The sequence below is a fragment of the Erpetoichthys calabaricus genome, chromosome 4 (assembly GCF_900747795.2).
Source record: "Erpetoichthys calabaricus chromosome 4, fErpCal1.3, whole genome shotgun sequence".
NCBI lineage: Eukaryota > Metazoa > Chordata > Cladistia > Polypteriformes > Polypteridae > Erpetoichthys > Erpetoichthys calabaricus.
The window spans coordinates 243635379-243663064 of NC_041397.2; the positions used below are offsets into that span (position 1 = coordinate 243635379).

A 27686-nucleotide genomic window follows, 5' to 3' on the forward strand; every position below is an offset into this window, starting at 1 on the left:
TGAGTATTACGCCTCTGCAGACCATCAGGTCGTGGACCTTGGATTCTCTTCCTATGACTGCTCACAGCTATTTTATTGAAATTTTTTTGCTAACATCCTTCATAACCGTAGTACAGTAAGACATGGCTGTCAACATTCCAGGTCTGGTTGCCGTTATCGTCTTTTACATCATCATTTTGGTTATTGGCATCTGGGCTTCTAAAAGGTCTAAGAAGGAGGAGAAGAAATGCTCTGGAGAGAGAAGTGAAGTGACTATAGTGGGAGGAAGGAACCTCAATGCCTGGGTGGGCGTTTTTACATTGACTGGTGAGTGTTACGCTTTCTGTCTTGGGCAGCCTTGGGTGGGCTCATTTTAAGGTGGGTGTAATGGATGTCTTTTGAGACTCACATTGAGCTCTCATCCTTCTCTGAAACAAAACAACAATTGTGTAGACACCATTCCTTCCCATGGCATTCTCAAACTGAAGACTGGTATGCTGAGCTAAACAAAAGGTCTTGTGACCAAGAAGGGTTGAGTCACCAAAGCCATCATTGTACCCCACTGGCACCCCACCCACCCACCAAGACATCTACATTCAGCCTGATTTCTTTTTTTCCTCTGAGATTATTGTAATACTCAATTATCCATCCATCCATCCATCCATTTTCCAACCTGCTGAATCCGAACACAGGGTCACGGGGGTCTGCTGGAGCCAATCCCAGCCAACACAGGGTGCAAGGCAGGGAACCAATCCCTGGCAGGGCACCAACCCACCGCAGACTCAATTATCCAATAACATATTAACAGATTCTTATATAGCACCTTTCAAATTAATCATAAACATAAAGAGCTTTGGAAAAAGGAACAAAATGCATCACAGAAGATTTTATTTAAAGCATAACATCACCAGAACATTAAAAGAGACCTGGTCTGTGCTAGACTTGTGTTTGATAATGCCATAACAGTCTTTAGCTCTGCATGGTCATGAATTGGTTAAGCAGATACAAAAATATATAAATAAATGAATGAAAAAGAAAGGGTGGACAGCCAATATAAAAATATCAGCTCCAGAAATGGTGTGTTGTGTTGCGTTGTTGAATGGAAAAGTCCCAGGCAGGAGTGGGGATACTCACTAACCCCTGGATAGGTGTCATGCTGTTGGTGTTTGAGGTGGAATAAATGAGGGAGTCTCCTCCATGTGACTTAGGTGCAGAAGAGGAAAACTGTTGTGTTAGCCTGTGTGCCTAGGAGTGACTCAGAACATTTAGCCTTAATACATATGGTAGGTTCAGTGCCTGAGATTATATCAAGTGCTGACTTAATAAAATGAAATAATCTTAAAAAAATGGTCCATCTAAAATTGCATTTCATCATGTACATGGAAGCATATCGTTCCAACCTCCTGCCAATTATTTGCAAGTTTATTTACTGTTCTAACAAAGGATCAGTCATTCGTGTTACTTGCTTGACCTCCTTCTCTCTAGTGCCCTAGGAGGACATGGCATACCTCTAACTAGGCAAACGCCTTTAGATAGACATTTTTGGTCAATTGGTGGGATGTGTTATAGTTAATTAGAGGGATAAACTGTGAAAAATAACAGAGGTGACCAGAACAGGAACACTGAGAGGTTCAAAGATCAAATATATAAAAATACTAAAATGCTAATCAAGATTCAAAGTCTAAGAATCACAAAGATGGGTGAGAAACAACATAGAAACAATATAACAAAGGATTCAATGAATTCTTTATAATCTATCTGCCAACTCAAATGGCGAACAGAGGAACTGAGGAGAATTTTATGTTTGACCTCAGAACTGTAAACATGTGAATTCCAGGTCAATTCTTCCCAAAAAGTTGTCAAACCTGTTTGATTTTGTGGAGGTGAGTCATAGATTAGTTGGATTGAGTTGCTGTGTATGTCACACTACATGACTAAGTGTCAAGAGAGGACCCTGTGACTGCTCCTGATGCACTAGGATTATGAAAACTTTTGTAATGTAACAGGGCAATATGAAGGCAGTGGAATGGCATTTAATCATAGTGTATATCTTTAATCATAATGTATACCTACACTAAAAATAATAGTACTAGGGTGTTGTACCGTGTTAGCCATTATGAATGTAGAGAAAAGCCAAGCAAAATGACACCTTTTATTGGCTAACTAGAAAGATTACAATATGCAAGCTTTCGAGGCAACTCAGGCCCCTTCTTCAGGAAAGATGTAATACAGAAACTGAAGTTTCCTATGTTTATATACACACTCTAGGACAAGAAACAACATTGGTAAATATTTAAATGAGAGATTTTGAATGTAAAAAATTAATAGATTCATTCAGGCTAGGGTTAATTTAGCAAGAGAGAAAAGAACAATGTATTGTCTAGATCTCTGGATAAGATAACTGTCCAACAAAGTCTTTTGAAGTTTGTAATGAGTTTTTTCAAAACAATGTGGGTCTGTAGACAGGTTGTCTGTTATTCTGAGAGATGTAAACAATCCTCATATCTGGCCATAAAACTCTTGTCTTTATTCAATCCATGTTGTAAAGTATAAAATTTTAGCATGAGTTTAACTTCCCATTCTTTTCTCTCTTGCTATGTTTTGAAGTTGCCCATAAGCACTGTGACCTTAAAGTCCTTCTCACAGTGTCCATGGCTGTTGAAGTGGGCCGCCACAGGAACATCTGTGTGGCCATGTTTAATGTGGAACCTGTGTAAGTTCATTCTCTGGCGGAGTGTTTGTCCAGTTTCTCCCACATAGAGTGCAGTGTCAGGACATTTCATGCAGAAAATTAGGTAGACTACATTAGATGATCTGCAGGAAAATGATCCCTTGATGTGATGTTCAAGTCGGCAGTGTGGTATAACTATACGGTCTGTATCATAGATGTGGGCACATGTTTTGCATCTTTTCTGTAGGCATGGAGATGTGCCATTTTCTGTTGGTTCACTTAGGGAGCCTCGGACAATTAATTGTTGAAGGTTTGGTGGTTGTCTGTATGCCAGGAGGGGAGGTTCAGGAAATACATTTTTCAGTGTTTGGTCATTGTTTAGTATTGGCTGAAGTTCTTTTATAATTTTTCGAAGTGTTTCAAGATGTGGGTTGTAGGTGACAACAAGGGGGAGGCATCATGATAAGGAATCCAACCATTCACACTTATAATACTCGGTTTGCAGAGCAACTTTGTTTTAGGACATCTGCAAGGATAAGAAACCACTTAATCCAAATTTTCTACAACATCAAGAAGAACACGCAAAGAGAGATCCAAGACCTCATCCTGCTCCTTGGAAATGACAGGCAGGAGATGGTAAAGGAGCTCCATTGCTATTACAAAAGACTCCAGAAACTCCTTATTGTTAACAAAAAGAAAAAGCTGCATAGACTACGAGAGAAAGCTGGACACTTAATAGCAAAAAACAAAGAGCAACAGACCTGCATTGTTAATCTCTCTTCATACACACCAAATGAAGCAGAGATGTCGGTACTTACAAAGGGACTCTCATATTGTCCTGCAAAGCCCATTGACAACATCAGACTCTGCAGTGATATGGAAGAATTCTTCAGAAAACTCAGACTAAAAGAATTTTTCCACAAGAAAGAAAACAGTAACACACAGGAACCAACAACAAGCAGTTACAACAACCCCACCAATAAATCCACATGGACACCAGAAGCTGGCAGAAACTCTACCCTGGATAATTATATAGACTGCTTCCGACAGAGAGTGAAAACAGGAATCTTAAACAGGCAACAAAATCGGATAGAAAAACATTACTGGGGATGAGCGGAGAGCCATACATTCACTAAGGGAAAATACAGAAATCATTATCAAACCAGCAGACAAAGGGGGTGCTTTAGTCATCATGAACACATCAGATTATATACAGGAGGCACAAAGACAATTGTCCAATACTATGCATTATCACAAACTGCAAGAAGACCCAACAGATCTCTACAAAAAGGAACTAAAAAAAATAGTAAGTAGCTTTCCTCTTGACATCAGGGATCATGTAAACAGTTTAATTCCTGAGAACCCCAAAATGGGTTACTTCTACATGCTTCCTAAAATCCACAAAGAAGGGAACTCAGGAAGGCCTATAATCTCAGGAATTGGCTCCCTTACAGAAAATGTTTCAGGTTGGGTGGAGCAGATCCTTAAACCCCTCACCCTTAACACAACCAGCTACATCCAGGACACCACAGACTTCTTAAAAAAACTGTCTGCTTTAGGCCCCTTACCTGAGGGAACCTTACTGGCCACAATGGATGCTGAGGCACTTTACACTAACATCCCCCATGATGATGGCATATCGGCATGTGAAATGTACCTCAAACAACATGATTTACCCACAAAGTCAGTAATAGAAATGATAAAATTCACTCTGACACATAATCTATTCTCTTTTGGACAGGATTGCTACTTACAACAAATGGGGACTGCAATGGGATGTCGGTTTGCACCTCACTATGCAAATCTTTTTATGGCAAAATTGGAGGAAGATTTCATGTCAATGTGCATCGTAAAACCAATGTTGTATCTCCGTTACATAGATGACATCTTCATAATCTGGACTGCCAGTGAAAAGGACCTCCTCCATTTTCATAATGAATATAATTGTTTTCACCCCAACATAAAGCTGAAGCTGAATTACTCAAAAACAGAAGTCAGCTTCCTTGACACCACTGTTCAACTGAAAGACAACACCCTTGTAACTTCTATTTTTCACAAACCAACAGACAGACGGACCTACCTGAAAAATGATAGCTTCCACCCCAAGCATATAAGGCGCTTCATTATTTTCAGCCAAGCAATACGGTACAATCGTATTTGCTCAGACCCAACAGACCGTGATCAACAACTGCAGGAGCTCAGACAAGATTTCATCAAACAAGGTTACACCCTGAAAACAACAGACACTCAAATAAGAAGAGCTACTGCCATACCCAGAGACAACCTTCTGGAATATAAAAACAAAGACAACAAGGATCGCATCCCCCTTGTTGTCACCTACAACCCACATCTTGAAACACTTCGAAAAATTATAAAAGAACTTCAGCCAATACTAAACAATGACCAAACACTGAAAAATGTATTTCCTGAACCTCCCCTCCTGGCATACAGACAACCACCAAACCTTCAACAATTAATTGTCCGAGGCTCCCTAAGTGAACCAACAGAAAATGGCACATCTCCATGCCTACAGAAAAGATGCAAAACATGTGCCCACATCTATGATACAGACCGTATAGTTATACCACACTGCCGACTTGAACATCACATCAAGGGATCATTTTCCTGCAGATCATCTAATGTAGTCTACCTAATTTTCTGCATGAAATGTCCTGACACTGCACTCTATGTGGGAAAAACTGGACAAACACTCCGCCAGAGAATGAACTTACACAGGTTCCACATTAAACATGGCCACACAGATGTTCCTGTAGCGGCCCACTTCAACAGCCATGGACACTGTGAGAAGGACTTTAAGGTCACAGTGCTTATGGGCAACTTCAAAACATAGCAAGAGAGAAAAGAATGGGAAGTTAAACTCATGCTAAAATTTTATACTTTACAACATGGATTGAATAAAGACAAGAGTTTTATGGCCAGATATGAGGATTGTTTACATCTCTCAGAATAACAGACAACCTGTCTACAGACCCACATTGTTTTGAAAAAACTCATTACAAACTTCAAAAGACTTTGTTGGACAGTTATCTTATCCAGAGATCTTGACAATACATTGTTCTTTTCTCTCTTGCTAAATTAACCCTAGCCTGAATGAATCTATTAATTTTTTACATTCAAAATCTCTCATTTAAATATTTACCAATGTTGTTTCTTGTCCTAGAGTGTGTATATAAACATAGGAAACTTCAGTTTCTGTATTACATCTTTCCTGAAGAAGGGGCCTGAGTTGCCTCGAAAGCTTGCATATTGTAATCTTTCTAGTTAGCCAATAAAAGGTGTCATTTTGCATGGCTTTTCTCTACTAAAAATAATAATAATACTTCTTTACATTTATACAGGACTTTTCTCACTACTCATAGCACTCTCCACACAGGGAGGACCCGGGACACAAACCCATGACCTCCTTACTGTGAGGGAGTGTTTAAGGTTCCATCACATTGTGGCTGCCACCTCGGGGTTAGTTACAGGTTTAAAGAGGTACAGTATACAAAAAATCTGCTATTACACAGTGTAAATACAACACCAAATTTGTCATTTCTTGCCTTATGACATAAATTGATTCAACCTTTTTCTTTTATGCCAATTCTCTCTATAAACACCCACAATTCAGAAAACATCTCTATCTAAGTCATAGACTTCAGATTTTTCCAAATTTTTGAAGACCATATATATATATAGAGAGAGGGCAGCACGGTGGCGCAGTGGGTAGCGCTGCTGCCTCACAGTTAGGAGACCCGGGTTCGCTTCCCGGGTCCGCCCTGCGTGGAATTTGCATGTTCTCCCCGTGTCTGCGTGGGTTTCCTCCGGGCGCTCCGGTTTCCTCCCACAGCCCAAAGACATGCAGGTTAGGTGGATTGGCGATTCCAAATTGGTCCTAGTGTGTGCTTGGTGTGTGGGTGTGTTTGTGTGTGTCCTGCAGTGGGTTGGCACCCTGCCCAGGATTGGTTCCCTGCCTTGTGCCCTGTGTTGGCTGGGATTGGCTCCAGCAGACCCCCGTGACCCTGTGTTCGGATTCAGCGGGTTGGAAAATGGATGGATGGATATATATATATATATATATATATATATATATATATATATATATATATATATATATATATATAATTATTTTCAACTTTTTAGTCTTGGGTTTATTCTAGTATAATTTTGTAATCAATATTTTAACGAAGTGACCTTGAAATGCTTGAACAAATCATCCACAGAGCAGTTAGATCTGTGGTTGCAGCTGAGTTGTGCACGTTTGCCCAACGATCCCCAAACAGAAACATTGTAAAAAAATCTCTTTCTTCGAACTTTCTTCGTACTGTTTTTTTTTTTTTTTTTTTGCTGTTTTTGTTATCTGTGGTTTTCATTGATTCCTTTTGCTTATTGCTTGTCAACATTTGAAAAACATCCATTGGAATTTAACTCATTGTCACTCTCCTATAGAAACGGCTGACACGAAAAAAAGATTGCAGTGTTAATGTTTGTGATGTGCAATTGTTATGTAAATTGTGTATAAAACTGCCCCCCCCCAACCAACCCCCCCGACCGGTCCGTGGAAAAATTTGCATCTAATAAAGTGGTCCTTGCTGTCAAAAAGGTTGGGGACCACTGCACTAGACCACCAAGATTTGCCTTGAAAGTGCATCATGTGGTCATGGTGACAGATGTGTGCCTCTGTTTACAGGGTTTCAAACCAGTTGGAGCTCTTCAGTTAACTGTCACAACGCAATCACAGTGGAGAGAAGAGATAACAAAACACTTCAATGAAACTAAGATGAATATAAATTATTTATAGATCGACTTGTGGCACAGCTCTACTGCCTCAAAGCTTTTTGATGCTGGGTTTTGGTGTTCATGTAGGGTTTTCTTGGGGCACTCTGGATTCCTCATGTCCCAATGACATATTTGTTTGGTAAATTGACTCCACTTGTGTGAATGTAAGCGTACATATAAGGGTGGCCTTGTGATTTTGTAATGAAAAAACAAGCTTGGAGAATGGTTAGATGGAAATAATTTCATGAAGCAATCATTAAAATATCAAAGAACACACTTAAAGTTAATAATTAAAGGAGAAAAGGAAAGCCAGGAAGAAGCTGTTTCAATAATGATGCAAAATGGAATAAAATGGCCAGCTATGGAGAATTAAAGAGATTGGCACAGCACACAGAGAAGCATGTGAGTCAACCGAGAGGCCAACATCTGATGATGATGGAGCCTGATGGGCCCTGGCAATAGATTAACTTTTTACAGCTAGGTAGGGCTTATTTTTTCATCGTCTTCTCATTGTCAGGTAAGGTTAGGGCCAAGTTGGGGTATTATCTGCAACAAACTAATAAAAAATAATAAGTCACCATTTACAAACAATAATGGGGCAGAGGCCTTTGTACCCTAAATACTTACTTGAAGATGTTGTCTTCTGAAGCATTTTACTTGAGGGAGTTGATGCCACTCTTGTTCCTCTTCTAATGCATTGCCTTTGCTGTACTTTTGGAAGGTGCTGACTCATTGTGCTCCTTTAGCCTATAAAATAATGACAGGGAGACCTTTGGCCCAATAATTTCTCCATCAGTTAGTATCACAGAACTGGTTACTGAAAACTAATCTCACAGATTATGCACAAACAGGACAGTTTCTGGTGGGACGTGCTTTTGGATGAAAGACAAAGGCAAAGAGAGATATAATACAAGTGAACCATACTGTGTCCTCAGTGCACCATCTCCAGAGTTGATGAACCTTAACATTCACATTGAACTTTAAGCTTAGCTCCTGACATCATAAGCTAGTAAGTTCACCAAAAGGAACACAAAATCGTGTACTTGAGTTTTATATTTCCTTTCTCATACATAAAAACACATTCAATCTGTTATTGTTTAAATTTCTATAGCAATCAGCTTTTTTAATATGTTATTAAAAAATGCAAAATTGTCTTCCACCAAGCAAAAAATCCCTCCTTTATGATGTCGGAGGCTGAAGTTGGAGTTGATCAGTTGAAGGTGAATGGCCGTTCTGTTGTTTTCTGGATCAAGAGAAATCTGAGGATATCAGACCAAAGAAGAGGGAAGTGTGAGAAACAGGAGAGACTGAGAAAATTACTTAAAAAAGGAAAGGGTGAACAATCAAGTCAAGTCAAGTTGGGGAGCATGCACTGGTACAGTGCGTTGCTGCACCCACTACACGATGAAACAACTCGGGATCCCGGTTGGCAACCCCCCAGGTAGACACGCGGTCCAGTTCCACCCTCTGGAAATGACCCTCTATCTGCTGCAGCCAGGTGTAACACGGGCGACCCCTTGGCCTGGTCCAGCCACTTGGGTCCCCAACAATGAGGATCTTACGAGCTGGATCACTCTCGGGGAAATGTGCCACATGGCCATAGTGCCGTACCTGATGCTCCCTCAAAATGCAGGTAATGTGCCTCATTAGGGAATCCATGAGCAACCGCTCATTCAACACAAAGTCAAACCAACGGTACCCAAGGATTGTCCGGAGAGACACAGTACCAAAGGAGTCCAGTCTTCATCTCAGGTCACTGGATAGCATCCATGTCTTGCAACCATATAGCAAGACAGGAAGCACCAGAACTCTAAAGACTTGGACCTTTGTCCTTTTGCATAAATATTGGGAGCACCACACACCCCTTTCCAGCGACCTCATGACCCCCCATGCTCTCCCAATTCGTCTACTGACTTCATAGGAAGTTGAATAGTTGAATAATTGTATGCTTTGTACATGTGGTGCTCGAGTGAAGAGATTTCAGTTTTTGATTTTGAATTAATGTGTAAAACCTTTCTGAACAAAGGTTTTCAGTTTTCCATAATAAATTAAGTGTAGATTGATGGACAAAAATGGCATATTAATTCATTTAAAATTAAGTCTATAACACAATTAAGTGTAAAGAAATTGCAGGGGTCTGAATAATTTCTGGCTTTTGTTTTTTAGCTGGCTTATTTCTTTGTTGGTGTGGCACAGTTGGCAACACCATTCATTTAGTGTCCTGTTTTTAAACTTTGCACTTTATTGCTGTCTGTGGAGGCTTTCTGCCAAGTACTCCAGTTTTTCTTTGACAACCCCCAAGCTGTCCAAGTTATGTTAATTGGTGAATGAGTTCTGCCATGGACTGGCAGCAGGCATGCTGCTAAATAATGTGAACTAATTTCATAATATACTTAAATATATAAATTACACTGCGCGACACTAATATGTATTTGTTCAAACATCGAAGAAGTAAAGGACACTGTAAAACAAACAATTCTTGTGAAACCAATGTCCACATTTCAACTAACTAGACCCTGTCACGCCATAGCCTTACCATTAGACGCCAACGCAGCACAGCACAACTTGACAGAGACAAGCAAGACCCTCCATAAGAGCTAACAAATAATTGTCAGATAGTTTACAGTGACATATAAAAACATTTGGAAAAATTTGGGACTTGTTTGTTGTTTCTGTATTTTCGACCTTCCGGCATTAGTTTCGGCTACAGGTTTTGCGCATATTATTCTCGGTTTACTGGCGAGGCGACCGGGGTTTGAAAGTTGACGCCAAGGTTTAGCTCAGACGCTGACGCCTGGGAATCCAAAGAGACAGTCAAAGGGGAGTTTAATGTATTTATTAGTAGAATAATATAGTTTCTTTTTTTCTTGTTTTGATTAATAACCACGAGATTGGGTGGAATTATTTTTTATTATGTTAGTCGGTGATCAGTTATGTTTATTTGTGTTTGATGCTATGTTTGTTGACGTTTTGGGTTTTGTTTTTTGGTAGACAATTCCCCCTGCAGGACCAAAATGGTGTCTCCCTGAGTGTGTGCGCATGCTATGCAGGAGCAGTCAGTCATTTTATAAGGACGGTTGTGGCCACAAGGGTGGTGGGTTAGGTCAATCGTTCGTGATAGACAGGTGGCGTTAGAGTATGCCAGATGCACCAGACTTATAGAGGGCGAAGCAGTTGGTTGCTGGTAAGAAGTTGCTTGAGGCTCCGGTGAACCAAAAAAGGGAGGAGTTTTTTTTGCAGGTGAATTGCCGATGCTAAATTGGACCTAGTGTGTGGCGTTTGTGTGCGTGTGTATGTGTGTGTTCTCCCAGTGATGGACAGGCGCCCTGTCCAGGGTTTGTTCCTGCGTTACTACCAGTGATACTTGTGATAGGCTCCACCAGACCCCCGCCACCCTGTTCTGTTTTTTAAAGACCTCTACTAACCCTTTATAGACTGAATAATTTTTTTTTTCACTTTGTCCATTTTGTTTTTGTCATTCGTTCACCATGAATTATTTCTGCTCTGCACTGCTTTTTTTTTGGTACCATGCATTTTTCACTGTAAATATTTACACCGAGAACTGTTAGTGCTTTTTAAAAATTTATTACGGAATAAAAATCTACTTTTTTCTGTACTGTACATCTGCCTCTCTTGTAACTCTTATTACACCCTCTGTTCCGGTGGGTCCCAAACTACTAGCATAGCTATAAACTCCAGTAGTTGAATTGTGACAAATCTAGCGGATTCTTTTTTCAATGCCTCTTCGTTGCAAACACAAAATATTGGAAGGCTGAAACTTTTGTAACTGGAAGTCATTCTCGTATTAAACCAAGTAGCCTACATTTTGCAGTTGTAGTTGGTACTGAATTAGTTACCTGTGTACTGCAGTTTCCTCACACATCTCAATGCCTGTCTTTTGGATTAACTGGTGTGTTGTTGTGGGCAAGAGTGTGCCAGGGATGGTGCCTGCCTGGAGCTTGACGCTGGTGAGGTACGCTCCATGCCATTGTGACTTAAAACTTAAAAAGGACTGACTGATGAATACCTACATATGACGCGTCGTCTACTGCCGATAGAAAATCGCGTTTTAACAGTCTTCCAAGATGTCCAGCAGAGGGCACCAAACACCACCGCTCACAGGATATCTGCTGCCTTTCTGCTCTCTTCCTTCCCATGTTTGAATCCACACAAAATGGAGAAACAAACGTATCTGAAAATTAATGCAGATTGAAAGATGAATCTTGACCATTTATTTTTAATACTCCCTGGTGTCACAGCATCATAGCATACTCTTAGAGTAATTGTGTACCATGAAGCTGTATACTTGGGGTTTTTCTTTACTTTGTCATTTGCCTTTGTAAGTAATAAAAAATAAATAAATAAAATCTAATTACGTTAGGTGCTTACATTACACAGGTAACCTTCTAGTTTTGTTTCATAATTGATTTATTATTTTTACCAGTATTTTAGTGATGTCATTTCCTTAGCATTTTCTAAGATTATTTCTTCATGAGCATCATTATTTTGTGCATTTGTATATACTGTATGGGTGCTACCATTTGGTATTTCTGGGCACTGGCATTTTGCATGTCTTATCACTTTAATTCTGTGTCCACGTGCTATTGCATTGACAGTAAATTGAAGTTTCCAAGTCAGAAATTGCATGTGAACACCCTACAAACTCTGTGCCACAAGCTGGACAAAGGCTACCTGAATTCTCCATGTTGTGACGTTACATTAACCTTTCACTTTAGGCAATTGTATGAAATAAAAAATGTAACCTGGTCATCCAGAAATGCCATATTTATGGTTGAATTGCATGATAAACATTTAATATGTGTAGTTTGTCTTCTACTTTCACAAAAATGTACAGTTTATCTTTAATTGCTTTGTTATAGAAAAAGTAATAAACCACAACCTCACATTTCTGTGAATAGTCCAACCGGAAACCGATGTGAATGCACTGAAATGGAAAGGTAAAATGTCACAAATCAGAGCTTAGTTAATTTAGTGCATCTAGACATTCATGGAAAATGCCACAGTCGCCATGCCACGAATGTCCAATGTGTTTATCTGCTCAACAAAAATGTGAATGTCATTATTAGTTTCAAAGCTGCTGTCCTGTTTGTAGTTCTGTTTCATGTCTGTAATTTCTCCCTGGTCCCTTTTTACTAAGTAATGTCTACAACACCAAGAACCTATTTGCAGTTTTCAGTGACTGGTGTGTCATTGTTTTCCCTTGTTCCTATGATTGTTTAATTTTGTGCAGTTTTGTATATTTTTTATTCATTTATTGGTTCATTTTTCATAAATCCCACTTGCCTCTGAACAAATTCCAATATGTCCTGCAGAATCATCTCACTAAAACTAGCTTGATCCATTCTTAATTCACCACCAAGTTCAAATCTTTCCACATTCTGACAATTTCTGTTCCAGTTGTCCTTCCTTTACCTGCCATTATATCTTGTTTACGTTTGTTCTGCTCTCAAGACATCCTCAATTCCCTGCCTGCTGTATTCTGACGTGTCTCAGATTCCTCCTTCATTTGTGTCTTGCTTCCCTCAAAACATCAATAAGTATGTCCCCTGGTTCTTGACCTTCTGCTTCTTCTATCGGACCTCATGATGTCATCAGTACAAGCCATGGGCCTGCCAATCTACCTGCACCTGACCGTGTGGCACTCCCTATTCTCAACCACTAGCAAGACAAGCATAGCAAGCGGTTTCCTACTGATCACCCTTTACTTTTGCAACAGTGGTGTTGTCACTGACTGAAATAGCCAGTGGATTTTTTTTGTTTATTTTTTGCATTTTTAATGCATTCTAGGACCACACTGGATTCTGAGCCCCTAACAAGTCCTGGTAATTGCCCATTAAAGTCAGCCAGGGGTCTTGACAAGCAACTGCACAAGGAACCCATTCTTCCACTCTTGTCTTTTCTACAGCCACCTGGGTTGGCGGTGGATACATCCTGGGTACAGCAGAAGTGGTCTACACCCCAACACAGGGTCTGTTTTGGGCCTTAGGACCTTTGGGATATGCAGCCAGCTTATTTCTTGGTAAGATCATATTTTACACTCATGGAATATTAAAATGCTTTTGGGAGATGAGATATGATTTCCAATTTACCATAACAGCTAATCTCAATCAATGGTTTAAGTGGTTGGCATATTTTGGAAAATGTCAATCAATGTCCATTTTAGGCAGAGAAGCATTTTGTTAATGGGCACAAACTAGTGATGTGCAGGTTGACTCATACCTATGGGAGGGCGCAGGCTTCCTTAAGGGACTGGCATGATTAGGTCAGAAAAAAAAGATTTTTGAGCCAATTAGATATATGACTAAAAGCAGTAAAATGACCAAAGAAAAATAATTATTTAAAACAGTAAGCAAATAGGCAGCACTGTAGCCTGTTGCCCCTTCAGTAAACAATATTCCCTCACCTATACAAATTTACAGAGGCAAATCTTGCATGTAAAGAACCACCAAAGATGAATGTCTGACAGCCTTTTTAATATGTTTTGTGTTTCATTAATTGTGTGGTAAAGACAGACCCATTAGGACTGGAATTTTAGACTATGTTAGTCTTATTTGGATTGTTTCTGATATTTCTGTTATTGTTAATCAAATGAATGTTAAAATGTTGTTTGCTGTTATCACTAACGGAATGGGTTCGGGTGAATGTTTTTATGATTTTATTTCGGTCATGTAGGTATGGGTTTATTTCTCTTAATTGCAGGTGTGTGCAAGTAGAAACAAGCCGACCTAAGCATCACTAGTACTAGTAGAGATGACAATAACCCTAAAACACTCATCATCAGATTGTGGGAGGAGAACAGGGGTGTTCAGAAGATTTTTTTGCAACCCAATCCATGTCTATTCAGAGTCTGTATATTTCACTTTACCTACATAAGCAGGGCAAGTGTAACATTGTTGCCTCACAGTAAGAAGACCAGAGTTCACGTCCCAGGTCCTACCTGCGTGGAGTTTGCATGTTCTCCCTTTGTCCAGGCGCTCCAGTTTCCTCCCACTGTCCAAAGACATGCATGTTACGTGAATTGGCCCTACTGTGTGTTTGGGGTGTGTGTGTGTGTGTTTGCCTTGTGATGGAATGGCACCCTGTTAAGGGTTCGTTGCTGCCTTATACTCTCCCTATGCTAGCTGGGATCGGCTTCAGCACTGCAACCTTGGTCTGGACTAAGTGGGGTTAGAAAATGGCAATGCATGACTTTACATATGTGAGTTTTTGTTACATGTTAAAGACATTTATGCTGGTAGGTGTGGACAGGCACCAATCAGTTTAATTTGTTTCATGTCCCTTTTAAAGATTAAAAACACTACATAAATTTATGAATTATTTTATACTTGCACATAAAACAAAATCCCCAAACATTATGCAGTATATGCACCCATACTGTATGTATGTGTGTGTGCATGGGAGTGCAAGAGTGTGCCATGTGATGACTTGATTTCTTCTCAAAGTTGCTTGTGTCTTTGCTCCTGTTGCTCCCTGTGTAGTTTCCAGAATTCAGCAAGACAATGCTGCAAAAATGGTGTTCAGAAAACGGATGCATGATGTAATTGGCTTGAGCAGAAATCAACAGTAGGCTGCCATAAGAGTACAGTGTCCCACAGTGGAGAAGCCAAGAGATCAATTTTATTGACATTTTTGTATTAGCATTATTCATCACACTCTTGTTTTCCTCTCATTAGATTGCTCCTAAGAATGAAGATGGGTTATTGATATTCCTCATTTTACTTTCAAATATCTGTAATTCTGGTCAAATGACACATCATAGGAAAAGCTGAGCTAATCTTGCAACAAAGGCTTTGATTTAAGAAATTAAGAGTTTTTTCATTAAACTATGAAAGGTAGTTTCATTCATGTTGTCTATAACAACAACAACATTTATTTATATAGCACATTTTCATACAAATGATGTAGCTCAAAGTGCTTTACAGGATGAAGGAAGAGACAAAAAAACAAAATACAAAACAAAATACCGTATAAAAAATAAAATTAGGCAATACTAATTAACATAGAATAAAAGCAAGGTCCGATGGCCAGGGAGGATAGAGAAAACAAAAAAAGAATCTCCAGACAACAGGAGAAAAAAAAATCTGCAGGCCACCTAAGATAAATGACCTCAATCAGTCCTTGTGGTTTTCAGGGTTCACATGGAGGAACTTGATGATGACGGTTATGTGCACTTCTGGCCTTCAATCCATCAACATAGGGACAGCACGGTGCTTTGATCGGGTAGTGATGGTGCAGCATTAACTCAATTATAGCTCTGTGGTAGTAAAACGCCTGCATAAGACAGCCCACAAACTTCATTGTACACAGCATGTGTGTTTTTTAATGTTAAAATGAAGAGCATAAGTATCTGCAGGTGTAAAGTGACAAGGCCCAGTTTTGAATCTTTTTTCTTCCTTTCTTCAGGTGGCATTTACTTTGTGAAGCCAATGAGGGACAAAAAGTATCTGACAATGATCGATCCCTTCCAGGAGAAGTATGGCAATGTGCTATCCAGCCTGCTTGTTGTTACCTCTGTGTTTTCAGATGTGTTTTGGACGGCCTGCATCCTGTCAGCATTAGGTGAAGATTTCCACAGATTTGAAGTCTGAAGCCAAGACAACATTTTGATAGAATATTCAGATCAATCAAATGTTATTCTATTTATTAGGCAAAGTTTTTAAAATGAACATTTGTGGTAAAAGAGATGCATGAACATTTGGTCAAGTATTCATTATGTGTGAGACAGTCTTTCAACTGGAGTCTAATTGTGGTATTATATTTGAAGGAATGAGATGAATATCATTCCAGTGTTCAATGCATCCCTAAGACAGTCTTGTTGTGCAAGTTCCTAGTAGAAGGAAGTTTGTAGATCCAGGCAGACATGAAGAGAAAGATAATGGCTGTTCTGGGTTTATGTTTCCTGTTCATGTTTCATTTCCGTGTAACCCGAGTGCCTGTGTAGTGACTTGGGCCTAAGTGGCAGCAGATTGTGAAAACACAAAATCAGATTGTTTCACAAGGAAGATCTTCAGAACACTATGTCCTGTCAAACAATACCTGTTTCATTGTTCTTATAAATCTTTACAATTTATTTAACTTGTGAATAACGTGGTTAACTGCTTATTTTATTTAAGATGTATGCTGACTTTTTGGAAAAAGATTAGGGCTGAGACACTGTAATCTGCAAGAGGAAATAAACAGGGTAAAGTAAACTCCATAATAAAAATCAAAACGTGAGAAGCACAACAATTTGGCTATAAGCCTGGACTCTCTCAACAGCTGGAACAAGATCAAATTTCTGTTTAATGTTTACCAAGGATCACATGGCAGTCTTGACTTTCTAAGAAAGCTGTATTTTCAAAGCCTGATATGTATATATATGTATGGATGAGTCTAGCTTGTCTAATGTCTTTAGTGTGCTAGTGATACAAAGAGCTATGTGCGCTTAATGTTTCGTTTTTTTATATAAATAAATATTATGAAACATGATGACATTATTATGAAACTAAGGGGCTTTGTCCCTTGCTCGCTTCACTTGCCAGGCACTGTGCCTGCGCTACGCGTTAGCCTCTTTGCGGTTCTGTCGCTCGCGTCTTGGGATACGGTCATACAATTTAAACAGGTTTTTATTTTCATGGGAATTGTTACAACGCAACGTATAACTGCGCATGATTGAATTTTGTTTCTTTCTATTAAATTAAATGACTTTTTCGAATGTTTGGCTCTGAGATTTGTTAATTGTCTTTGCAAAAGCCATTCTAACGGTTTTAATATGAATGGCATATCAGGATCTCCTTTGTTGTGTAATGTTATCCGCGGAAGTTGCACTACTGTATATCCTTCTTTCTGCAATAATTCGTCCGGTAGAAGACAGTTGTAGATATTCTTCGGGATATTGTAAGTTGATGTTTTCCTCTTCCGCATGATCACCACCAACTGTTTTATCATAAGCTATTGATACGCATTTAACCAATTTCCATGTAACCAGTCATCATTTTTGGCGTTAATTTGTTTGACTTCATCGTTTCTTGCTGCTAGGACTGCCGTGTACTCATTTTTTCTGTTGATAACCCTTCGTGATGAAATTTTTCAATAAGATTTGGACATAATACGTCTTCTTTAATTGGGAACATAAAGTGAGGAAAATGTTAAAATTTATAAGGGCTGAAAGAGCAGAAGATGTGTCTGTCAAAAGCATTCACACGAATGAGAGGTGAGATTACCGTGTGCATGGTTGAAAATGGTTGAAAAGAGGGTCTGACTTGAAAAAAATCTCATGGCCAAAGTCTCGTCTCACGACACTTGAAAAAATCTTCCAAAAAAGTCTCGTCTCGTCGCAGTATTTTTTTATTATAATAGAGAGATATGATATCATAATTTTATTTTAGGTTAATAATATAATTACTACTTACATTATATTTAATTATTGTGGGTTTTATTTGAAAATTGCCTTAATTGTAAAGATGGACTGTGATGGACTCCTTCCAAATTCCAGCAGGTCTTTTACAAAATTGAAAAAGGATCTCTAAGCAGTTCTCTTCATCCTGATGAACCACATGGTGGTTTAGATGACATGAAGTATGGCGCCCTCCACCCGGTGGTGATATTCCTACTCGCTCCCTGGGAGCCTTGGTTATCTACTACTGTGTTTAAGCACTGTCCAAGAACATAGTTTGTGACAGTGATCACCTAAAAAATATAGAAATCTGTAAAGCACAATGCTTGAGCACATGCTACTTATCACCCATTCTTAACTCCCATATTCTTTCAAGGAGGAACAATAGAAGTCATCTTGGACATCTCTTCTTACCACTCCATCCTGGTCTCTGCAGCGGTGGCTATTTTTTACACTTTGCTAGGCGGCTTATACTCTGTAGTCTACACAGATGTAATCCAGCTCTTCTTCATTGCCATCAGCCTGGTGAGTTTAAAATTGTAGCTGGACAAGATATGGTGAGGTCAGTTGTCTGAGTGCAGTTATGTTAGACAGAGATATTAATGACATGGATATTGTACCCTTATATATTGCTGTACTGTTTGGACTAATCACTCATTTTGTCTTGTATCCTCATACAAATGCTTCATTGACTGCCTCTTTTTTGTATTATATACAGTAACTGCACATTTTTAATCCCATTCTTCATATCCTGCAGATCTGTCTCTCATTATAAAATTGATTCTTCGCTTCTGTGTTCATCTCTAGTGGATTTGTGTTCCCTTCCTTATGATGAGTCCAGCAGTTACTAACATCCTGGTGACTGCTTCAGAGGAGTTATATCAGAAGCCATGGATCACAGAAGTGGACTTAGAGCACCTTGGAAATTGGTTGGATGAATTGTTCATCATTGTAAGTGGTCAGCATTGCACATCAAATACTGCATGTACCTGTGAACATAGGTCATTCGGTCAACACCCGGAGCAGCTACGTGTACGGTGATTATTTAATTATTGCCTCATTATCATACCATACCATGCTGAAACTTGTCATAGTCTTTCACATTCAAGACAGAATAAAGGCTACATGTATACATTAGGGGATGTGATGCTTTGAGAACTCAGAGCTTTTGTTATGTCAGAGCAAACAATGAATCAACAGACTGTCTGCATAACCAGACACACATTTATTTTCCACTGCCAGATACAAAATTTAATTGGATCAGAAATACTGCAAATTCATAAACATGGAGGCTACTAAAGCAGTTGGCATGATGCTTCCGTCAAGGGGCTTGGATAACTATGCTGTGCGTGCCTCAGATAGTTTAGTAAAGCTGTTGTTTGTTTAAAGAAGTGTAACAGAGTTCTGTTTTCATGAAGTATCTGAGCATACTGGACACATTTTTTTTTCTTCGGTTCACAACAATTATCCAGGACAAGGAATTCATCCCACCCACAACTTGTCAAACGTTTACAAAGGATGGACAGCACAGACATCAATTATTTAAACATGGGATGTTTAGAAAGTCCATTTACAAATCCTTTGAAAATTGAGATTAAAATGACCCAATTTGTCTTATATGTAACAACAAAAGGAAAATATGAAACATGGCAGCCTTTTCAATTGTCTCTAATGACAAAGATTTTCTTGCAGTGATGGATGCTTCAAGTTCTAACACAAAGCATCAGCAAGTCAGAGATCTCAGATTTAAGAAGCCTTTTCATTTTATTAATGACAACATATGCTAACTACTAAGACTGAATATTTTCTTATCCCTGCTGTGTCACTTTTTCAAACATGACTAAAAGCTCAGTGAGGCAGCCTGTTCTTTTTTTTTTTTGATCATTTCCTTTTATAATTTTTGTCTTTCTTTGTGTTATGATTTGATTTCTGCTTTATGTCTGATCCTGGCCAGCAGTCATTTTTGCAAGTCCAGAACATGGTGAGGCTAACAAGTCCACTTTCAGATACAGTTGGAATTTAGAGCAATTATAAAGCAGAATGATTTTTAGTAATCATGTTGTATGTAATGCACTATTTAAAATGGTAAATGGTCAAATTGCCACACAAATTTTTAAACCTATGAGAGACATATAGCATATATGTTCCCCTTTATGCTTGAATGAATGAATTTGTTACGTCCTTGAATAACTTAAATAAACATTTGCATTAAATATACATAGCAGATGCTTTTATCCAAGGTAACTTCCAAAAGAGGTCAACATAATTGAAATGATACAGGACAGGTTACAAATTGATCATTACAAGTGGAGCATTCTGAATAAAATACAAGACAGTTACATTACCTAGATGATAAAAACGTAACAGCTTGATAGAAATTCACCAAGCAAGTCTTCAAACACTTCTTAAAAATATTTTAGTAATCAGCATTCTGAAGTGAGGTGGGCAGCTCGTTCTGCTAGCCAGGAGCTACACATAAAAAGAGTCTGGATTGAGATCTGAGGTGGCAACACTCATCAGCCGACCTGAAAGATCAAGAAGGAGCATAGTGTCTCGATATATATAGATGCTGACCTGTTGACTACTGTGTAGACAAGCACCAAGGATGTGAAAATAATATGTGCTGCTGCAGGGAGCTGATGTAACAATCTGAAAAGAGTGGTGATGTGTGCCTGCCTTGGTTGGTTGAATACCAGACATGCTGCTGCATTTTGAATTATCTGCAGAGGCTTGCTGGCATGTGCCTGTACTCCTGCCAGACATGCCACAGATAGCGATATTGCATAGTAATAGGTGGTGCTCACAAGGTAATGTAACTGGAAGTTTTTTTGCTCACTAAGAAAATATTTTAGTCATGTCCATACAGTTCCCAGAGGGAACATTGGTGCCGAGACTACAGAACAAGGCTCTGAATCACAGGGCTGACTGGTCACATGGTCGGCCTGTGCTCCAATTGACAAAAACATTCTGTACTTTTAAAAGTGCCTTGGGAGGACGTTTAATTTTGAAAGGCACTATATATAATTAAAACTGTATTTTTAATTATTTGTACAGAAAGAATTGTCATATTTGTTTTGTTGAACTTCTTGTCATTCCCTGTCCCTGCAAGTGATTCTGTTAAAATGTCATTTATTTAGCCATCACTGCATTATTTACAAGAAAAGCATAGATAATTTGCACAAACACAGCCTACTAACAGACTGTCTTTCATGCTGAGGTTCTAGAACAGCGGTTCTTAATATGATTCAGACAAATGATTACTTTGCAAAGTCAAAAATATGGATGACTATATGTATCTGCAGAAACAAGATGGTTGTATCTGAGATGAATAATGAAAAGGAAAGTTAAAAACAAAATGTAGTGCAAAGGTTGTTTCACTAATATTCTTTTAAATTGCTCAGTTTGGCAATAAACGTTGGATGCTTTTTTCTTATGACTGTCTTCTTTTTTAAATGATCTACAGACCCTCGGAGGAGTGTGCTACCAGTCCTTCTACCAACGAGTTCTGGCAACATCAAGTGTACGACAAGGGCAGATAATGTGCCACTTATCAGGTGTCTTTTGCTTCATTCTGGGGATTCCATCAGTCCTCATTGGAGCCATTGCAGCTTCCACAGGTAGGAGAGATGGGGTGCTCTGAGTTTATACATACATGCTGATGCATTATTACAATTGGTGTTTTTGGAATAAAAATTCTGGTGGAGCCTCATGGACTTGAATCAGAGAGGGAGAGAGAGATGCTGTAGAAGAGGCAGAGATATCCTGGGAAGCTGTGCAGAGGGTGCGTGCGTGTGTGTGTGTGTGTGTGTGTGTGTGTGTGTGTGTGTCTGAAACAGAGAGAGAGAGAGAGAAGATCAGGAGTTAAGGATTAAAACTTGCAAGAGTCTAAATCCATTAGCCTCGTTATGGGCCTACCAGCAGTGAGACTCACTAGGGATCCTAAGGCTGGCATCAGCTGAGACTTGAGTACATATGGTGTTGCCTCAAAAATCTGTGAATAGACCTCAAAAGAGTAGTGAACACAAGATGGCCCAAGAATCCCACAAAAATAGAGGCCCTTTGAATTGATGGATGAATGGATAACCCACAGTTGTACTTCCAGATGAATCACTTTCCTGCTATTATGGCCACAGGAAACACATGCAAAAGTAACAGTTACTGAAACTAGCCAAGGAACCGTTTGAAGTTACATTCACACTTTCTGTCTTTCTGATCATCTTCCACTGTGGTATGCTGTGCCTCTCTCCAAGATCCCACCTTATCTTCTGTGAGGCTCTACTTATCCAATGCCCCAGGAGTTTCCACCTGCTTTCCTGAACTTATATGGGCTTGTAAATTGTAGCACAAATGCTCCAGGGGTTCATGGAATGCAGAGCTCAGTGTACCTTTGTAATATTTTGCTGTCAATCACCCATCATGTCCCACTCATCTTCTAATAAGTTGGCAACAAAATATAGTTTGCATCTATGACCACCTGTGTGTTGATACTATGATATTGATTGAGATTCATATATATATACAGTATGCTCATGCACACTTCAGACAGTGAGTTTTATGCATACTGATCTGCAAGAATGCAAATACATTACCTCCTATGGAGTGGTGGAGAAATGTATAAATCGGTGCAATACCAGATGTGTTGGAATAACGTTCAAAGTTTTGTACATAATTTAAGAAATGGTTAGTTTGGACATTTACAGATTGTTGCTTTTGAAAAGCTACATTTTTACTGAGGCCAAAAAGTTTTAGCGATACAAATACCTTAATTTCAGCTGTCAGCTCATGGCTTCTCCTCATAGATAGATCAATCATGTAATATACAAGATTTGTTCCAAACCTAATTCCATCTCTGCCAGATCAATCTCTTTTTACAAGCTGATTATTTTCCACTATTCCCAAAACATTCAACCTTTCCAGTGATGTGTGTGCCAATCTCTGTCTGAATGTCATCTTCTGGCAGCTCCAATCAAATTAGTATGGCTCATGAGCTCTCTTAAATCCCAGTGAAGATAGGAGTAGTTTCCTAAATTATGGAATATTTATATTTGATTCACTGGTGATTTGCCAAACAACAAAATTCACTGTAAAGAGATTTTGGGAGGTTTTAAGGTTTTTTGAGAGGGTAGAAACATTGAAAATTGCTTCCTGAAGACTTGTTACCTGTGTTTTTTATGCCGCTGCACAATTCATGTAATCACCTGCACATCAGTAAATGAATTCTGTTTATGCCACTCACATCACATCACCACAGAGGTGCAGTTCATTTTTTAAAATGTGACATGCTCCATATTTTCCACACAAAATTCACAATCGTGCACATTACTGTGCTTTCTCCACAGAAAAGGTCACTATATGGACGACTCCTGCTGTTACCTAGCAACTGCCTTTCCAGTTTCTTGATTCCTTGCACATTCCAAAGAGCTTTGAGTTTCATTTCATTCTCCAAACAATCTTCGGGATTGCAGTTTCCGAGATTAACATCATAATTGGCATGGGAGACATCCTCTTACCAATATAAACAACACACTGCCAACGACTCAACAAAATTTCTTCACATGACAGGAAAAACATCTGGAGAACTTTTTTATTCATTAAAGATCTTTATTTAAATGACAGACAGACACATGCTAAATCAATGAATGAAAATACTTTCAGACAGTAAATAAACACTATTCTTCTTGTATTTATTGCACAAATTTTGCTAGAAGCAAAATTAAAAACACTGAATTTCAGTGTAAATTTAAAATCATATTAATGTCTCACTGAATTTCTTTTTTCATTTGATATCATAGTGATGTTTCACTGAATTTCATTATGAATTTAATATAGTAATGTTTTGCTCATCACTAGCTCCGGCAGTCTGTGACTTCTTTCTTCTTCTTCTTCTTCTTCTTCTTCTTCTTTGGGCCGCATCCGTTAGGGGTCGCAACAGCAGATCATCTTCTTCCATATCTTTCTGTCCTCTGCATCTTGTTCTGTTACACCCATCACCTGCATGTCCTCTCTCACCACATCCATAAACCTTCACTTGGGCCTTCCTCTTTTCCTCTTCCCTGGCAGCTCTATCCTTAACATCCTTCTCCCAATATACTCAGCATCTCTCCGTCATAGTCCGTGACTATGCAATTTTAAAAGTGGAGCTCTCAAAATGGATGACTGAAATTGATTTCCTTCAAAAACTAATGTGGCTCATCCTTCCTTTTTCAGACTGGAACCAAACCAGCTATGGTTTTCCAACTCCTTTTGACAACGGGGATGCCCGGAAGATCCTGCCCATTTCCTTGCAACACCTTTGCCCCAAATTCATTTCTGTTATTGGTATTGGGGCTGTAGCTTCTGCAGTCATGTCTTCTGTAGATTCATCTCTCCTCAGTTCTGCCTCCATGTTTGCACACAACATCTACAAAAAGCTCATCAGGAAGAAGGTGAGAAACTAGAAATGAAGGGCCACATTGTCCACTGGACTTGTGGGGTCAGACTCCATTTATCCTCTGATGTCATAAGGTACAACTGTAGGCCACTGCCCTCAGCACGTTAATGCCATTCTAAGTGTAGCTGTGCTCATCAAGGGTTTTCAAATAGTTCAAAATAGCAGAAAGGCATTCCAGCAGTTAGTATTACTCACTGTACAAGAATTCTCCCCCATCCAGGTCTTTGTTCTAAACGTTTTAGTGGAATTCAAAACTAGCACTTCACACAAAAAATAAAGAATAAAGTTGATCATGCTTCCACAAAAAAGATAAAGGTTCTTGTCTATAATGTCCAGTTTAAGGCTTAAGCGTCTAGATTACATTTCTTAATGTTTCTATCTGTGATCACTTACACTAGGACTCATGTTTGACCTATGTACGTTCAAAAACCTATACGTTCCTAATGCCTTTCCATCTTAACAGTTTCTTTCTGGCTGTCTTACTTCCATCTGAGATCATTGTGTAGATGTCCAGGTCTTTATGGCTTGTATATTTGCTGCCAAGTAATAAATTTGAAAGTTAGGTAGAGCCATGCCACCTTATACCTTAGGTCTTTGTAAGGTTGCCCTTTGGATGCGTGGATGTTTTGAATTCCAAATAAATGAGGTTATGATTGAATCTAATTTCTTAAAAAGCAATTTGTTAATGTATATGTTGATGGCTTGGAATAGAAAAAGAAGCTTGGGAAGGATGTTCATCTTAACAGTGTTGATTCTCTCTGCTAATGTGAGATGGAAGGTAGCCCATCTATTCATCTTTTCCATGCAGACAGCAAACGTTTGTTGAAAAAGAGCTTTATATTTACTTGTAATATTAACCCCTATGTATTTAAACTGATCTGCCAAGATAAAATTTAAGGTGTCCAGTCTAATATTGTGTGCTAGAGTGTTGACTGGAAAAAGCACACTTTTATTCACATTGATTTTGAGTTCAGATATCATTTGAAAATCTGCTAGTGCTTTTAGGATGGCTGGCACAGAATTTTGTGGGTCAGATACTGTATATACAGTATTATATTGCCTGCATATAGTGATATTTTCTGTTCAAGTCCTTCTCTGATAATCCCCTTTATCTCTGATGCATTTCAAAAATAAACAGCCAATGGCTCAATGGTGATTTCAAAGGGCAATGGTGATAGGTAACATGTCGAGTACCATGTTGTAGTTTGATATACAGAAATATAGCAGAGCATTAAGAATATTCCATTAAATTGTTAGCTTATGGGGTAAACGGAATCTTCCATTATCTATGTGAAACATACATTCTATTGAAATTAAGCAAAACCTGTGTGTGTGTGTGTATGTATACCCTGTGGTGGGCTGGCGCCCTGCCTGGGGTTTGTTCCTGCCTTGCACCTTGTGCTGGCTGGGATTGGCTCCAACAGACCCCCGTGGCCCTGTGTTAGGATATAGCGGGTTAGACAATGACTGACTATGATAAATTTACCATTAAGATTAACTTAAGAGATATGGCTGTTACACTAAGCATTATATCATCAACAGAGATGCCAGTAACGGGTCTTATGGTAAGGTTGTTCATAAAACCAGGGAGCCAAAGGAGACAGTGAACAGGGAAATGAGTCGGAGGATTTAATAATAAGAAACTGGAGTGGTGGGGTGAGGGATGGCCTCACGTCTGACGAGTCCCACAGCTGAAAGCAAACACATAGGAACACACTATGAAGAACTAATTCTGCTACCAGGTAACCAACAGGCAGTTCCCAAAGCACTATCAGGTTAAAAAACTTCAAGCTGAGTGGAAGCGAAGACTATGAACAGTTAATCATGTTCAGGTAATCTATGACAGCAAAAGCAGAAGTGAAATAACATGAACTTCTGTTTCTTGTTTCCCAGGCATCCGGCAAAGAGGTCCTGTGGGCAATCAGGATTGGGGTGCTGTTCTTTGGAGCTGTTGGCACATGCCTGGCATTGATGGCACAATCAGTGTACGAGCTCTGGATCTTGAGTGCTGAGATGGTGTTCTCCCTCATTTTCTCCCAGCTGGTGTGCGTCTTGTTTGTTCCTTCTTCTAATGGCTACGGTGCTCTGGCGGGATTCTTCGTAGAATTAATTATGAGAGTTGCAGGGGGAGAACCCTTCCTCAGAATTCCCCCTCTTATTCATTATCCCGGAGGCACATTCATAGATGGTGTCTATATTCAGAGGTTTCCTTTTAAAACTTTAACGGTAGGGATTTCCCTGGTGACCATTGTGGCGGTTTCCCATCTGTCCTATTTCCTTTTTAACAGGGGACTACTCTCAGAGTGTTGCGATATATACAGTGTCAAGGAAAAAATCAAGAAAGATGTGGCCACAGAAAATGCAGATGGGCAGAAGATTTCTGATAGAGAAAGGCATGACATGTCAGAGCTCATGTCATGATTACCTGTTGCTTCCACCCTTTGAAACAACCTGCTGCATTGATGTCTAGCTGTGGTGTATTGTGGTTGGGACCTAGGGTGAGCATATTTTTCCTTGCAGATCCTTTACTACATAGACCATACCAGAATGCTCCAAAGCCCATCTATTTTCTAACCCATCTGTAGTTGTCAGCCTGGTCACTATCAGGATTGACTGCTGCTGCAGTTAAGAACTTACCCCTTTCTTACAGATTAACTCGAGGTTTCCAATTTTGCTTAAAATGTAATCAGAGTATGAGTGTGAAAATAATGCCAGTATAACCTGGATAATAATCAGTTCAGCTTGCTTGTTTAGGTGACTAGGCGGCTCCGTCCAGCATGGCCCGTAGATGGAATGGTCCAGATACATCATGGTCCCTCTATGGATGTGATAGCAGTAACAGCACTATGGCTGTCTGCATAAATGGAGCAACAGACACAACAGCATGCCACTGTAAACCTCTTTTGGGTTCAGCCACCACTGGGGCTGTATTGCATCAGCTACCTCTTTGGCACGATTCAGCCTCTATTCTATCCCTGGCTTTTATCTCGGCCACTACTATTCTAAAACTTGTCCTCCTTCTGAAAGCTCATAAATTCTACTGTACCTCTGCAATGAAATCCATGCTTCTGATGTCACAAGTAGAGTTTCAAATAAGCAGCTTTGCACTCAGTGGGATGCAAGATATAGGAAAGCACTCTTGCATAATCAAACCAGCACCTTCAACCCCACCAACCATAAACTGCACACCCCAGAGTAACATATTAACAAAAGTTCTTACTTGACCTGGTTGGGTCAGAAATGTGGTAAACATTTCAACACAAGCTAGCTTACAAGCTGGATAATGTACACAAACAACAAGCTGGAGGTGCCCCTTGAATATTTTTATTTTTAAAATAAACTTATAGCTCAAACTTATTTGATAAAGACAATTTTACAAAACAAAAATAATATTATAACCTACAATACCAGTCAAGATACTTGCTTTTGTC

General features: G+C 39.3%; 1 protein-coding gene across 1 annotated transcript; it reads left to right on the forward strand.

The window, feature by feature from the left end:
* On the forward strand, window positions 1-27686 carry LOC114651440 (high-affinity choline transporter 1-like). Its single transcript, XM_028801317.2, has 8 exons — window positions 1-306; window positions 13356-13469; window positions 15854-16009; window positions 18202-18350; window positions 18633-18776; window positions 21289-21442; window positions 24033-24250; window positions 26149-27686. Exons 1-8 carry the CDS (start codon window positions 123-125, stop codon window positions 26674-26676), a joined length of 1647 nt encoding a protein of 548 aa, XP_028657150.2. The 5' UTR covers window positions 1-122; the 3' UTR covers window positions 26677-27686.

Bases quoted from the DNA above. Each gene is read 5' to 3' on its own strand.
- LOC114651440 (XM_028801317.2), top strand. From the start codon at position 123: ATGGCTGTCAACATTCCAGGTCTGGTTGCCGTTATCGTCTTTTACATC. The intron at 307-13,355 runs GTGAGTGTTACG...TCTTTTCTACAG, and splicing joins GGGCGTTTTTACATTGACTG to CCACCTGGGTTGGCGGTGGA. The intron at 16,010-18,201 runs GTGAAGATTTCC...TATTCTTTCAAG, and splicing joins CTGCATCCTGTCAGCATTAG to GAGGAACAATAGAAGTCATC.